A 14,133-nucleotide genomic window follows, 5' to 3' on the forward strand; every position below is an offset into this window, starting at 1 on the left:
CCATACGCCCTGTTCCAACGTGAGGAATTGAGTTTCCCTGATGTCATAAATTGAACACATAATGCAATTAACATCTCCTTTGAAGTTCACATTGACCAGGTAACCACTAGAATGAGTTGGCAAAACTTGACTGAAGTCACCGCCACGAGCTCGGCTCAGACAGACTTCAGCTCTGACTTTCTGCAAATGTGGAATTCTTGAGGCTGAGACATTGATAGCTGCTCCTTTGGGACCCCTCAGCTGGGGTAATTTATGGTATCACACTACACCTGACATGTTTACGATCACACCAGTAATTCCAGACTTTGAGGCATTTAAACACTGGAGGTAACTAAATGATTAATTTTAGAAAGAAGAGAATGGAATAAAGCCAAGACTTCTATCTTCGTGAAAAAGAAAAGAACTTGAAATGAACATCTTGGCTACTTTACAAGACTGCAAAAAAAAAAACATTATAGACTGAAAGACTGTGTAATTTCCAAAAGTGTTAATAGTCCTTGGAGATGAAAATACGGTGACAAAAATAGAATTCTTGGGATAAAACAGAATTTTACTTGCACTGAAAGAGAAAGAAAATTGTACGAGGAGAGGGAAACATTGCACCATTGTCAATGCTTTAGGGGAGCTATTTGGTTTGAGCATTGAAAACCAGACTAATAAATGATCAAGTAGAAGTCTCTTAAAAGACTTAGGAAAATAGATGCTGGAAAGTTATGATTGGTAGTGTTAAACATAAGAAAGCACGGAGCTTAGCGTTACACACAACAGAAGTGCAAGTAATAAAAACATCGATACAATCACAGACTGATGATTTAAGCAAAATTATCTCTGGTAATATAATAAGTGAAGATTAGTAACCTACATTAAAAAATAAAAAAAATATTGATCTACACAGTAAGATAATGTGCATCTCAGAAGGTCATTTCATCCTCTCAAGATGTCCAAATACCTAGAAGCTGTTTTGAAGCAACTATTTTGCACCTTCTTACCCCCAGGAGCAGAGAGATTCAAGTCTCTTTGCAATGCCTAAAACACGTGCTGATTTTTTGTGTCGTTTTAAGGAAGAATTTATGCATTTAACTGTTAAAACAAGAAGCACTCCTTTCACCCTCATGCCAGCTTTAGCTATAGCTGGGCTGGTTTGCCTTCTTTCTTAGAATACTCTTGTTTAGTTATTGTTGGGAACAACGGCAGCGCCATGAGAATTCTGTTCAGGTAGGAATCAAAACCTCTCTTTTCGCTGTCTGGAGAGCATTTACACAAATTCCCCTGATTCAAGTGAAGCGAGAAGTGCTTACCTTCTGTTGGTGATGTCTTCAGATGTCTGCAGAGCCCCTCTGTTTCCCCATAAGTCTCTTTAATTTTTACTACTGCTTCTGTCCCTCGGAGTTCCATGAGGGAGCGCAGTTCCTGCAGTGTGCACCCAAACTCTCCTGCATGGTTGGCCTCATTTCTTTGGTTCTTGGAATAAAAATCGCTATTTGTCATGTCACCCATCGTGGCTGGTTATATTGCTCCACTCGTTGTAGTTGATACAATCTTAAAAGTGTTTAAAAATTGGAGGAGAGGAACCTCAAATTCCAAATCGGAGAAATTAAAAAGAATCCCGCGTGTGTCCGGCGAGCGACGTGGAGGATGCCCCTGGCGTGGAGAGTGTCCCTGACAGACTGGAGGTCACAGAACGGCTGCTCTCAAGGCTGCAGACCAGCTCCACTCCATTCACCATTTCCCATTATGCTGCACCCAAGCTGTAGAATCTACATGGTCATTTCTTCCTCTGGACCTTTGGGAAGAAGCAGAAAGGACTCATTACAAGGCGAGACACGGGGGATGGTGTCAGACGGGTGGTGGCATCCCAGAGGAGCTGTGCAGCACCACGGAGGGGTGTCCTGGAGGTGCTGCAGGCGAGCAGCATCCACCCAGACAACACCTGCTCTGCCTTAGATAAAGCTCTCCACGGCTCGAGCACCAATAGCAGCGTTGCTCGAGTCCAAGGAGCAGCCGCTAAATGAGATGAGTCATGAATATTAATTAGTGAGCGATTAAAGGATGCACCCCCAGTACGTGCTCTGCTCCATACAGCCACCCCGGGCTGTCCTCTGACCAGAACAAAGGCTCCCTGATAACGGGTTAACAACGGGTTAAACCCTACCAGTTTTCATTAGGGGTTAAAGCAAAGCTGGTTTTTAGTGCAAGGGCGGTGAAACTTGGGGAAAAACTACAGAGCCAGCATCAGAACTGCAGAATATATTTAAATACATTACATCTTGCAGCCTTGCCTTCTGTGCAAGCGAGCACAGCATGGATGCAATGGGATGTCTGGGTTGGCAGAGCTCTGTGTGAGGAGCCCTTTCCCCTGAGCCCAGTCACCACCAGGCACACACACACACAGCATGCTGCCGGGCTCTCTCTTTTCTCTTCTTTTCCCCTTTTTTTTATTGTCTTTTTTATGTGCAGTGTTGAACGAGTCCCATTTGGACCATCTGGGAGACAGTTGATTACTTGCTAAAGCCAGCCTTTAAAACCTGTTTCCCCTTCCCATATTCTAATGAAGTTGGTTTAAATACTGCTGAAACCAGCTATTATATTTGGCACGCAGAGTTTTAACAGAGATTAAAGGTTTCTTTTTTGCCTCAAGCGGGTTGGTGCGAGTGCACTGTCTAATCTAGAGGTCTCAGAATCGTTTTCATAATAAAAAAGATCTTTCAAAGGGCACCCCAGCAGCCTAATAACTGACCAACCTGTCACAGGCAAAGGTCACACACTGAACTTTCTAGGCACAGCAATTCCCAGTGGAAATTATATATAAATGCCCAGATAAAGCACATCAAGAGGAGCCCAGTGTCTTTCAAGTCCCAGGTTTATATTTGTGCAATAATTTTAATCTCCCACCCAGCTACAGCTGACACAACACGCAGGGTTTGCCATTTCCACTCTCTAAGGACATTGCCATTGCTCTGCAGTGACAAAGATCAGGCCTGTGTGAGCTCTAATTTGGAGTTACCTTGCTCAGTTAACAAAACTGAACCTCTACCAGCCCTCTCCTTTACAGCTTCAAACTTCAACATCCCTTTGATTTCTGTGGTGGAAAAAATTAACAAAAAAAAAAAAAAAAGGCAAGTTCAAGTTTCACTATGGTATTACAACCCAGAATTCAAATACCAGCCAACTGCTGCACATTTCTTCCACCCATCCCATTTACTGATTTATCTTCTAGTGCTAAGAACTTCTGCCACCCTCAACTTCACATATTGCTTTCCACATTCACTAGATGAGAATTTCAGCACAAAATGTTTTTGCAGTTAACAACAAAGAGAAACTCGAAGTAGCAATTAAAAAGGGGTTTTATTTGCCAAGCAGGAGATGGTGAACCACACTCTGCTCTCCGTGGCTGCATCCTGGGCACTGCTCAGCCTCAACCCATCCCCAGGTAATGCCCTATGTACAGCAGGAAGAAAAGGCCTTACTCACACTATTGCTTTGTCTTTTTGTAAACAGGATGGATCAGGATTCCAAACAGAAATAGCATCAGCCTGCAGCATTATTTGGGGAAAAAATTGCAGGCCAGAAATGTCACAGATGCCCAGTGAAGCAGGCTTCATCCCAGGAGGCAGCACAGGGCTCCTCCTTCCTACCAGCAGCATCCCAGGCTCTGCCTGCTGCCAGCCACAGCAAATTGCAGATTGAGAGCTGATTGTCAGAAAGGCTACAGTGATGATAACAAATAGCTGAAATAACAGGCTGCTCTTTACTTCAGTTGTAAAAAAAAAAATAAAATAAAATAATAAAGTCTGTTCCTAAGTGGAGTTCAGGGCTTTGAAAGCTAGGCATCTCAAACAGCCATGATTTTAAGAGAAAAGAAGATGGATAAAACATTGCTCTAATAAGAAAAAAAATCTTTTTAAATGCTGCTCCAAAATAATAAAATTGTTCTCAAACTGTTCCAGAACACCACAGAGAAAAGACAATTTTGAGTGTTTTCTGAAGAGAACCATCTACCAATTTAACTTCTGATGCAAAGGCTACTAAACACAGCATCAAAGAGATTTTCTCCATGATCTTTCTGTGGGATGTGTCCACTCCTCTCAATCAAAGCATCTCTTTAGGCTCCCTGCGATATAAATTAAGATATTTTCTTCCATTCTTAGAAATTCAATGTCATTTGTCAGCCACAGTGCTGACAAGACTGTGCCGTTGCTTTTCACCATGAGTCATTTGCCTGCTTAATTTTTAATTTCACCTCCAATTAAATATTAACCAATAAACAACAAACATAAAGTTTACACTTCCTTTAGAGCTCCAAAACCAAATCACTGGCAGTCTGTGCTGCCCATGACTCACCTAATGCTGTGCCACCAGGGAAACACCACCTCATGGTTCTGAGAGGCAGATGGAGAAACACAGCGGGCACTGAGCATGACTGACATTATTCCCTGCTAATGCAGCTCCCTAATCCCCTGGAACAGGATCCTCAGGCTCCATCCCATCCCAACATCTCTCCTAGCCAAAGCCCAGGCTGGCAGGACTGACATGCAACCACCTCACCCCTCCTAAGCAGTGAATATCGAATATTTCTTCACCAAAAGCTGAGGAATAGAAAAGTTGTAGCCGGCATGTGGCAATAGTCCCATCATGGGGCTTTGCATCTCCAAGATACATCCAGTTACCACAAATGGGGAAATTAAGAGTCTCATCCTCGAGAAATCCCATTATTACACTGGGCTTGGGCAGGGTTTTTTTGTTTGCTGGGGTTTTGGGTGGTGTTTTTTTGTTTGCCCTTTTTTTTTGGGTGGAGGTGAGGGAAGGAACTATTTTACAAAGACCCTCACAATGTTGATACTTTCAAGATGTTTTACATATTGATGTTTTCAAGATGTTTTAAGTGAACTACCAAGAAATTCTGATTAAAGGAGGAGATACTGGCACATTTTTCCATCAAAATTATCTAATATCCTAATGCCCCAATAAATAAAGTGAGCTGGATTTCATGCTCTGGGTGCTGCTTTCACTGCTCTACCCATGGTGGGCTTCAGTGAGTTTAATTCATAACCAAAATCTTCCTGGAACATAAAGAGGCACCATCCCCAAGCCCTGAGAGCACAGGGTTTGCCTTCCACACCATTCTAGAGCAGGGTCACCTCCTCCTCCAAATCCTCCAGATTTGGTCTCATCATTCCCTGTGAGAACAACTTCTGGGGAAAACGTCCCTCCTCAGACACGTTCCACAAAAGAGAAATAAAAACTCCAGTGAATGAATTTCACACCCAACAGTAGTTGGTTTTCCCAGACCAAAGCAGTCACTTTTGATGAAGGTTATTTGGGTTTCCTTACTCTTCCCAATGCTTCTGAAACTAGAAAACTGAGTAAAAGAAGTCCCAAAGTGCAGTTTGTAAACAACAGACTGCTGTGGAGCAGAGATAAAATCCTAGCCCACTTAGATACAACTCAGGTAATAAAAGACTTCACACACAGAACACCTGAGTAAAAAAAACAGAAAAACACCATTCTTATTTTCCTCATTAAAAAGTCAGAATATCAGTCTGTTCCTTGGTCTGGGATCTTGTCAAAGATGGATTTTTGTTGTTCAAATGAAATATAAACTTGAGCTGGCTCTTTGGTTGGGATTTTTTTGTTTGGTTTTTTGGTTTTTTCCCAGAGTTGCTGTGTCTGGGGGAAGAGGCTTCCAGTCCTGTAGAGCCCAAGTCAAATATTTTTAATCTCCTAGCTGCTTAGAGGAAATGCATGCCAATTAAAACAGAAGCAATTTGGATGAGCTAACTGCAGGCCTGCTGGGAAAACTATTCTTTGATTTCCCTAATCAGGAAAAGTCTCATCTTGGAAGCTTGTAAATATTTTCACAGTGTGTTAGAATGTAGATATCATCCCCAAGTATTCTGACATCTGATTTCATTCAGGCTTCTACTGGCAGGAAAGTTAACAGCAACTTAATGAACCAGACTTCACCAGAGCAGAATCCCAAGACTTTCACTGTCTTAGAAGAAGTCAGGACAAATAATGGATTCACCATGAGTCAAAAAAAAAAAAATAAAAAAAAAAAAAAAACCAAAACTGAAAAAGGACATATTTTTAATTTTACTATTTTCTCTAAAATTCTGGCAGCCCTGATTTCAGAGTTTGCTGTGAGGAGCTGTTTGAATTACAGGTGAAAGGGTGATCCCCTCTCACTCCCCTTGCAGCTGGAAGGTGGCACACACAGCTGCTGCTCCAGGGATTCAGCTCAGGGAATCAGCAGCTCCCACCCTTCCATAGGGAGCATTTCTGCCCCACTTGGACTTGATTTGGCTGCAGAAAAAATTCCAGCTGAGCCCTAAAGACACTCCCAATTAAGGGGTAAAATGCACATTTTAGTGGGTACAAGGTGCATAACCAGATTCATCTGCATTCACTGACACCATTTCTTAATAAAGCAGGACTGGAAGCAGATTTAAGGGAATTTTCCCTTGAATCTGAGCAAAATCATCTGAGATGTTTTGACACTACAGTTCCTGGGAGCAGCAGGGCAATAACTGATTGCAGAGGGTGAAAACCTCACAGCAGATCTCTGCAAGAGGAAGAGTTGAGAAGGAAAGCCAAAACCTGCTCTGTAGAGGCCTGCAGATATGTGAAATAAATCAGGTGTGGCCCAGCTCTGGCATCTTTGCATGGCAAAGCCAAAATGTCCATCCACTTGGGAACACAATCTTCATGGAGCAGAATGAGGAAAGGATTCTCTATCCAGCAGCCAAAAAAGCTGAATAAATGTACCCAGCAATGCCTAAACGCACACTCTCTTTAAAATAAAATTAAAAAAAAAAAAAAAAAAGAAAAAAAAAATCAACCATGCTGACTTTGAAGTTCAATTATCAGCAGTGCACAAGATGCAGAAGGAGCTAAGGAAAAACACCATCTGAATAAAAGCTGGTTGGCACCTCACAAAGTGTGAAATTTTTGTTTAATGCCAGGAAGCCAAGAGCAGATAAAGAAAGAGAAACTGAACTTTGTCACTGAAGTGTTCTCTGAAAATATTCCTGACTTCATCCTTCCATTTCCTCATGGATTTTAAGTTGATTGAAGCTAATCTGTCCATCTATAAAGGAGCTGTGGCTGTCCCTGGATCCCTGGCAGTGCCCAAGGCCAGGTTGGACAGGGATTGGAGCAACCTGGGACAGTGGAAGGTGTCCCTGCCATGGAAAGAGCAGGAATAAAATGGTCATTAGGGTCATTTCCAACCCAAACCTGCCTGTGATTCTGTGCTCATTCATTCATGATGGGCACACACAGATGAGACATTCATTCAGCTGTTGTTTTCAGACAGCAAGATATTTCCCCTGATAATAGGATGACATTAAGACAATTAAGTTAAAGTATTATTTTAAAAATATTGCAAAATGAAAACATTTAAAAAAAGATAAATCACAGGCAACTTCCTGTTACAATCCCATAACAGCTGTTCCTGTCTTGCAGCATGAACCTGAGCCTCCAGTCAGTACCAGTTTCATTATCAGGTAGGATAAATAAAAAGGATTCCATGCCTCCTGTATACCCTGTTGAATATTTGAAGGCAACAAAGGCCTTGTCACAAGAGAAATTTTTATTAAAGAGACACAAACTATCATTAATTTCAGTTCTAAAATAAGCATATTTACTTAGGACTTCTACCAAAGAGCATCTCTCACAAATGGGCTGATTTTTCTCTTTTCCACCTTGTACCAGTGTAATGAGGGGAATGGAAATGAGGGCTGTGAATTCAAGTCCCTGCAGCCCCTGCTGCAGTGCACAGCTCCTCAGCCTACATCTGATCCCAAGGCTTTCCTCTGCTCCTGGTGGAAACAGCTCCAGCAAAGCCAAGTGCACTCCTGACAGCAACAAAACTGCTTTAAGGGAATCAATTCAGGCCCATTAAATAACAAAGTGACTCCATCAGTGACTTCTGGGGGACTGCAGCAGCTCCTGCAGATGAAATCCTTCCTCCCCTGGTGCCAGAGCCTCCCTCCCTGCCTGCAGAGGTGGGATCTGCCCTGAAAATGAGATTTTCCCACTAAAGGCTGTCCCAGCCATGAGTTTTCAGAACTCTCTCTCATGCCCTGCTGGTGCTAACATGAATTTATGATGTTTTGCTTCTAGTGCTCAAATGCAAGGTTATTTTCCATCAGCTATTTATTCTCTTGAGGCTCCAATTCCCCACTGCAAAGGTTTGGGGTTTCTTTCATTCACTGCCTTCCTACACACCACATATTCCCATTCTTTGGGGTTGTGTTTCTGGCACTGAAAAGACCCATTCTATGCCTCCATAAACTTTAGAAAAATTCATGTTTTCATGTAGAATTGATTTTATTCAGCACAGTTGTTGCAAGGAGTGCCAACTTCCAAATTGTGTTATCAGTTTAATCAAAAAAAAAAAAAACAGCTGGGGAAAAAACTTCAGGATATTCAGACTTCAGACACTCAGCATTAAATAAAGCAGATGTGGGGGAAAAAGGAAAAATATCTAAATTAAATGCTCTAAAAACAGTAGGTGATCAGGTAAGGAACATTTCCCAGTAGAGATTCCTGCATCAATTCCAGAGTGGGGGGAAGCCTTTTTTTTTTATCAGAAACACCCAAAAGATGAACTACAGTGATGCTGCATGAGAGAGGGATCTTAGAGAGCAGCTCCTCACCATCATCTCCAGGGAAAATATTAAAATGTCTTCCTTGGGCTGAGGTGCCTTTCTTTTCTCCCCCAGAATTGTAGTTCTGTCCAGTCATTACAGTTTCGACCCAGGGAACAAGGATAAAAAATCCTATAAAAGAAGAGCCCAGACTCACCAGGCTATAATTCTGATCTTTTCTTTATTTGCTTCACTAAAAGCTAATTGCTGGCACATGAACACTAAAAAGATGAGGCATTCTACCTCTGTCCTTCAGCTGCGTGTTTCACAGAATACCAGATTTCTTAAATCTAGAATTTGGGTTACCATGTGATCTTTAGCTGATTATCAGCTCCATGCACACAATTTCAGGGAGTTCCAGGAGTCTGTGTGCCCAAAATACCCAATTAGAGCTCATTTTATCAGAAAACACTCCAGAACATCTTAAAAGAAATAGATTTTCCAGCTCCTTCCAAACTAAAATTCCAATCTAACCTTTTCCTGCTACATCCCACCTAAAATTTTTTGGCTTTTGTTCAGTCTCTGAGTTTGGGTCCTAATTATTACTTTTTTTAGTCTATTACTAATTATTTCATTATAAAAAAAAATTTAAATGACCTCTATAATCTTCATACCTTGAGACTAACCCAAATATTTAATCCTTTGGTAGAAATTGCCATTTCTCCTGACTGGTCACATCCATCTTGACCTCTTTTCACATTTCTTTCTCAGATTTTCTAACAATATTTTACAGGCACTTTCAGTCCTAAAAATTGAGATTAATGAAGATAATCTCACCTCTATCTGAACCACCTAGCAGGCTTTTAATCAATAAACTGCAATTTCATTTCATGATTCCTCTGTGCTCCCAGCCCTACCTTGAGAGCTGCATCAGCCCACGACTGGTTTGAGAGCTGTGAAATGGAACTTGAAATATTTCCAGTCCTGGACAGGACTTTGTCATAAGAGAAAGATCAAAGACTTAAAGGAGGCCTGGACTTGATTACTTTTTAAATAAACTGGAGATAAATTGAAGCATTTTCCTGCCTTCTTAGGAGGATGAGGAAGTGCAGCAGAAGTGCACTCATTAATGTCAGATAGAATTCGGATGGATTGCTTTTACTAAAAAGTTGACAGGTATCATGTTTTCCATAAATATGGATCTGTGGGATAACAGAGAGAATAAAAACCTGGGGAAATCCATAACTGGCCAGCTGGAGAGAAAATCATTTTGTTGTGTCATGATCTGAGCTCTGGAGGTTAAAGCACTTTTCCACTTTTAACATCCATGCTATTGTAGCATGATCACTGTTGACACTCACATCCCTGAGAAAGAAACTCCAATTTCTACATAACAACCCATGGGAGACCATTAAGGGAAAAGAGGAAAAAAAAAGGAAAAAGAAAGAAAAAAAAAAAAGAAGAAGAAACAAACCCTGGCCTTGTTCTGCTGTTCTCTCTGTCCTTCTGTCAGCATCCATCACATAAATCACCCAACCATTAGCAGGGAAGAGGACTGACTGACTACTGCTGTCCATACAAGCCAAGAAAATCTAAGCAGATCTAACAGACCTTTAGCCAAAAGACAGGAGACCACAGCACACAGAAATGGAATCAGACTGCTGTGTTCAGCCAAAAATGCCATAATTTCAGAGTTATACATACAAAGTCTTCCATCTACAAGAGGCTTCAAGACAGACTGCAGAAAAATCCAATTTTCCAGGAGTTACTCCTGTTTTTCAGGTGTGTGATTGCTCAGCAGGTGAAATGCTGAGCATCAAACAGATCATGAGAAACAGCTGGTCCAGGGGGGAAAAAAAGAAAAAAGAAGAACAAAAAAAGGAAAAAACCACCCCCCCTAAACAAACTAAATCAACTCCAGTCTAAATTTGCAGACATCTCTTCTGCCACCTTGGTTTCACTGTCTGAGGCATTTTATTAAAATATTAATTAAATGAAACCAAATACTGAAGCTTTTAGTGCAGCACCATTGGTTGTTAATGAGATCCAGAGAATGGAGCTCCCATGCAAAATAAGTGCAAGCAGAAAAATAAAAGAGGAATAAAACAAAATATAAAATAAAATTATTTGGTTTTTGAAAAAAACCCAAACAATATAAAGTTATTTAAATAGAAATATATATATAGGTAGAATTGGAAGAAGCACATTTTTCACTTGCACCATTCCCATAAAGGCTGAAAAAGCAAACTGCAGGCTATAATCTCCTTTTCTAAACATATATCTACATTTTCTTTTTGTTAACAGTGAAAAGAACTTTTGCATCTTGTTCTTAAAAAATAATTTTAAAAAACTCTTACATAAGGGTGAGCTATTTTATTCTTGGGATGGGATGCAGTTCTCTAAAATGAGAATAGAGATACCAAGTTGTAACTAACAGGGACCATCTCAGAAAGATTTCTGTTGCCTCCTGCACATTTGATGGCAGGAGATCATTTTAGTTAACCAAGAGCATAATCCCAAGCTTGTCCTGCTGTGTGCCTGCACACTACAGAGCATTCCGTCCCCACCTCCCCTATTTATCAGCATTCAAAAAGCAGCAGGTGAAAGTGTAACAAATTTAAAATCAAGCTTTAATAGGTTATAAACTGCTAAAAATAAACTACCAGTAGTTTACCACCAGCAGTACACAGAGCAGAGTTCAGCTCCTATAAAACTTGGCACCTCTTCAAGTCTCCTTCATGCTACTGAACTCTCAGACCATCATTATGCAAGGAGCAGAGGTAGAGAAAAATAACTTTTTAGCTTTTCTCTTTCTTATGGAAAAGAAGTTATGGGATAGAAGAAAAAAGCTTTTTCCCTTCAAAAGATAAATTTGCTTTAAGCATATTCTGTAATTTTTTTGCTTAAAAAAAAAAAATCTAATTTTTTTTTTTACTGTCACAGTTTTAGAAATCTTTCTTATAAATCAACCCATCTTTGCTACTAAAGAGAGATCCAAACCTGGCCAGCTTTGAACTCCAGCTCCACATCCTCAGCCACGAGCTTGCAGGTTACAAAAAGCTAGAACAATAAACTGCAACTGAAGGGATGATTTGGGCAGAATTCCTTTGCAGTTTTGCAGAGAGTGGAAGAGAGAGAACATGCAGCTCATCTGTCTCCAGCTGAAATTAAAGCCAAGAGGCCCCAGCCCTCCCCAGCTGGCTGATTTTTCTCACCTGCCAGAAAACCACAGGTGATTCCGATTCCCTTTAATCAGGGGAGAAGACAGGGAAGCCCTGGGATAGCATGGAACCCAACATCCCCCTTTGGCATTTTTAATTGCTAAGAAAATCAAATATAAACATATTTTCTCCCCTGTGATTCACAAGATCTGCCCTGTGAGGCAAGAGGAGCAGAGCTGCAAGGGAGGTGAGTCTGTACCACGAAAATCTGTGTGGAAGGGGGAGAGGGGAAAAAAATCCATCCCTGCAGGACTCGGGGGTACAATGGGAACTGGCAGCCAAGGTCACTCCTGAGAAAGAGAGCAGCCAAAAAGGAGGTTTCAAATCTCAGTGGGCATTAGCTGAAAGACACACAGCGATGTTCTGCACAGCTTTTAAATAGGACATGCACAAAGGATTCCAAGGAGATGGCTATCAGGCAGCCCTATCAAAATACCAATTTCTTTTTTTTTTTTTTTTTTTTGCCCAGGTTATTGTCATCCACGGAGAATCACGAAATCATTTTGGAACAGAAAACGAACAAGTGCAATTTGACAGAAATCAGAGCCAGGCCCTGCATAAATACCTGACCAAAATGGCCTCACCAGCACCGTCTGAGGGGGATGAGGAACATCTGAGAGCTCCCAAGCAGAAGGCAGGAGGGTGAGGGCCCTGCCCAGGAGCTGCCAGGGACACTTGCAGAGGGCACTGGGCACCGTGGGACTCCAGCTCCTCTCCCTGGCACCAGCTCACACCACCTGGCCCACGGGAAGGCACTTTGGGGACAGGCACATGCAGGCAGAACTGGCACGTTAATGCTAAAAACTGGCTCATTAAACCTAAACATCCAACAGGAAGAATAAAATTAAATAAAAAAAAAAGAAGAAAAGATTTCGGGAAGAGAAATTTCCAAAGCCGAGTGTTCTCTGCATTCAGCTTGAGGGAAAGCATCAATTTTAGCAGAGGGAAAATAAAATAAAAAACCCATTCTTCCCTCAAAAACGTACATGAGTAGACATTGCTCTCTTTCTGCTTCACAGAAGCAACATTTGGAAAACGACTTAACCTTTCTATTTTTATCTGGGTGCATTCAAATTACCAATAATGTACAACATGCTGTAACAAAACCACTGATGTAGGGTATAATTTTCCCTCAAGCACATTATCCTAGCTGGTGGCTCAGAAAAATAAGCTGATAAAACAGCAGCAGACATCAATTGATGGATAAAAAGCGATCACAGCTATGCAGAATGCTGCTGCCCAACCTTAAAATCATACAATTAGCCAAAAAATACAAGCTGTAGGACAGGACATACCAACAACCACGCATTAGCTGCGGGGTCATCCCAAAAATCCTCCTACAAACACATTTTTAGGCAGACCAGCAGATTATCGCCTCATAATTTAGCTATTAACACACAGATTTATTTTAAAGCCATCATCATGCCTGGTACTTTTATTAAATATCTTCTTCCCTGTCAAGTTCAATCGGGATCTCATCCTAACCATGATGAGCTTTTAATTTTCTGCGCTATTAATAGCAACTTAAAAATAAAATGTTCTCTTTCGAAGCTATAAAGCTGTAACTTTCTTTAGGAGCTGCAAGGGGGAAGAGAGATTAATCTTCCTACTCTGCATCTCTTAAGCTACCTTAGTTATCTGCATATATGGGAAAAAACCCAGGAGAACAGGGAAGAAACAGGAATTTTCCCTAAGAATCCCTTGATATAACTCCCTGTAAGGATTTCACGTGGCTGCAGCACAGAAATGAAGAATTACCAATATACAAGGAATAAATACTTTAAGTGCCAGGTAGGTTCTGAATCTTTCTCAGTGACCCTCATCAAGAGATAACAGATTAATGAATGACATAATTAGCTGCAGGATGCACAGAGTCCTGTCCAGCAAAGCCCTTCAGCAGGTTCTCAAATTTCAGCACAACTGGGGTCCTCATTAATTGCCCAGCAAATGAAGAAAGATGGGAAGCTGGAGATGAGGCTCATGGCCCTCTCTGACCATCTGACACAGGGATCAGATGCTTCCAGCTGCTCTTCCTCAGCTGCCTCCTCCCAGCAAGGGCAGAAGGGAAGGTACAAAGCAGTTCCAAGCCCTCTCTGGGTCTGCAGGAACAAAATTAAAGCAGAGTGTTGTACAGCCCCTTTCAGCATCCTGCTGCAGTGCTGCTTGCACTCCCAGGGAATGACACAAGGAAGGTCAGCTCCAAGGCTCCTGCCAGAACCACAGAGCCCCAGCAGCTGCAGAACAGCCCCGAGAAGGCTCCAGGGAGAGCTCAGAGCCCCTTGCAGTGCCTGAAGGGGCTCCAGGGCAGCTGGAGAGGGACT

The 14,133-nt window shown here is 41.6% G+C and overlaps 1 protein-coding gene across 13 annotated transcripts in view; it reads right to left on the bottom strand.

Moving 5' to 3' along the window:
* Positions 1–14,133, bottom strand: part of ATP2B2 (ATPase plasma membrane Ca2+ transporting 2) — a 403,287-nt gene that overhangs the window by 168,489 nt on the left and 220,665 nt on the right. For all 13 annotated transcript variants that reach the window (XM_059856152.1, XM_059856154.1, XM_059856161.1 and 10 more), the window contains one exon: positions 1,299–1,783. In XM_059856152.1, coding sequence (XP_059712135.1) covers positions 1,299–1,497 — 199 coding nt within the window. In that variant the 5' untranslated portion in view covers positions 1,498–1,783. The remainder of the gene's footprint in view (positions 1–1,298; positions 1,784–14,133) is intronic.

The sequence above is a fragment of the Haemorhous mexicanus genome, chromosome 11 (genome assembly GCF_027477595.1).
Source record: "Haemorhous mexicanus isolate bHaeMex1 chromosome 11, bHaeMex1.pri, whole genome shotgun sequence".
NCBI classification, from domain to species: Eukaryota; Metazoa; Chordata; class Aves; order Passeriformes; family Fringillidae; genus Haemorhous; species Haemorhous mexicanus.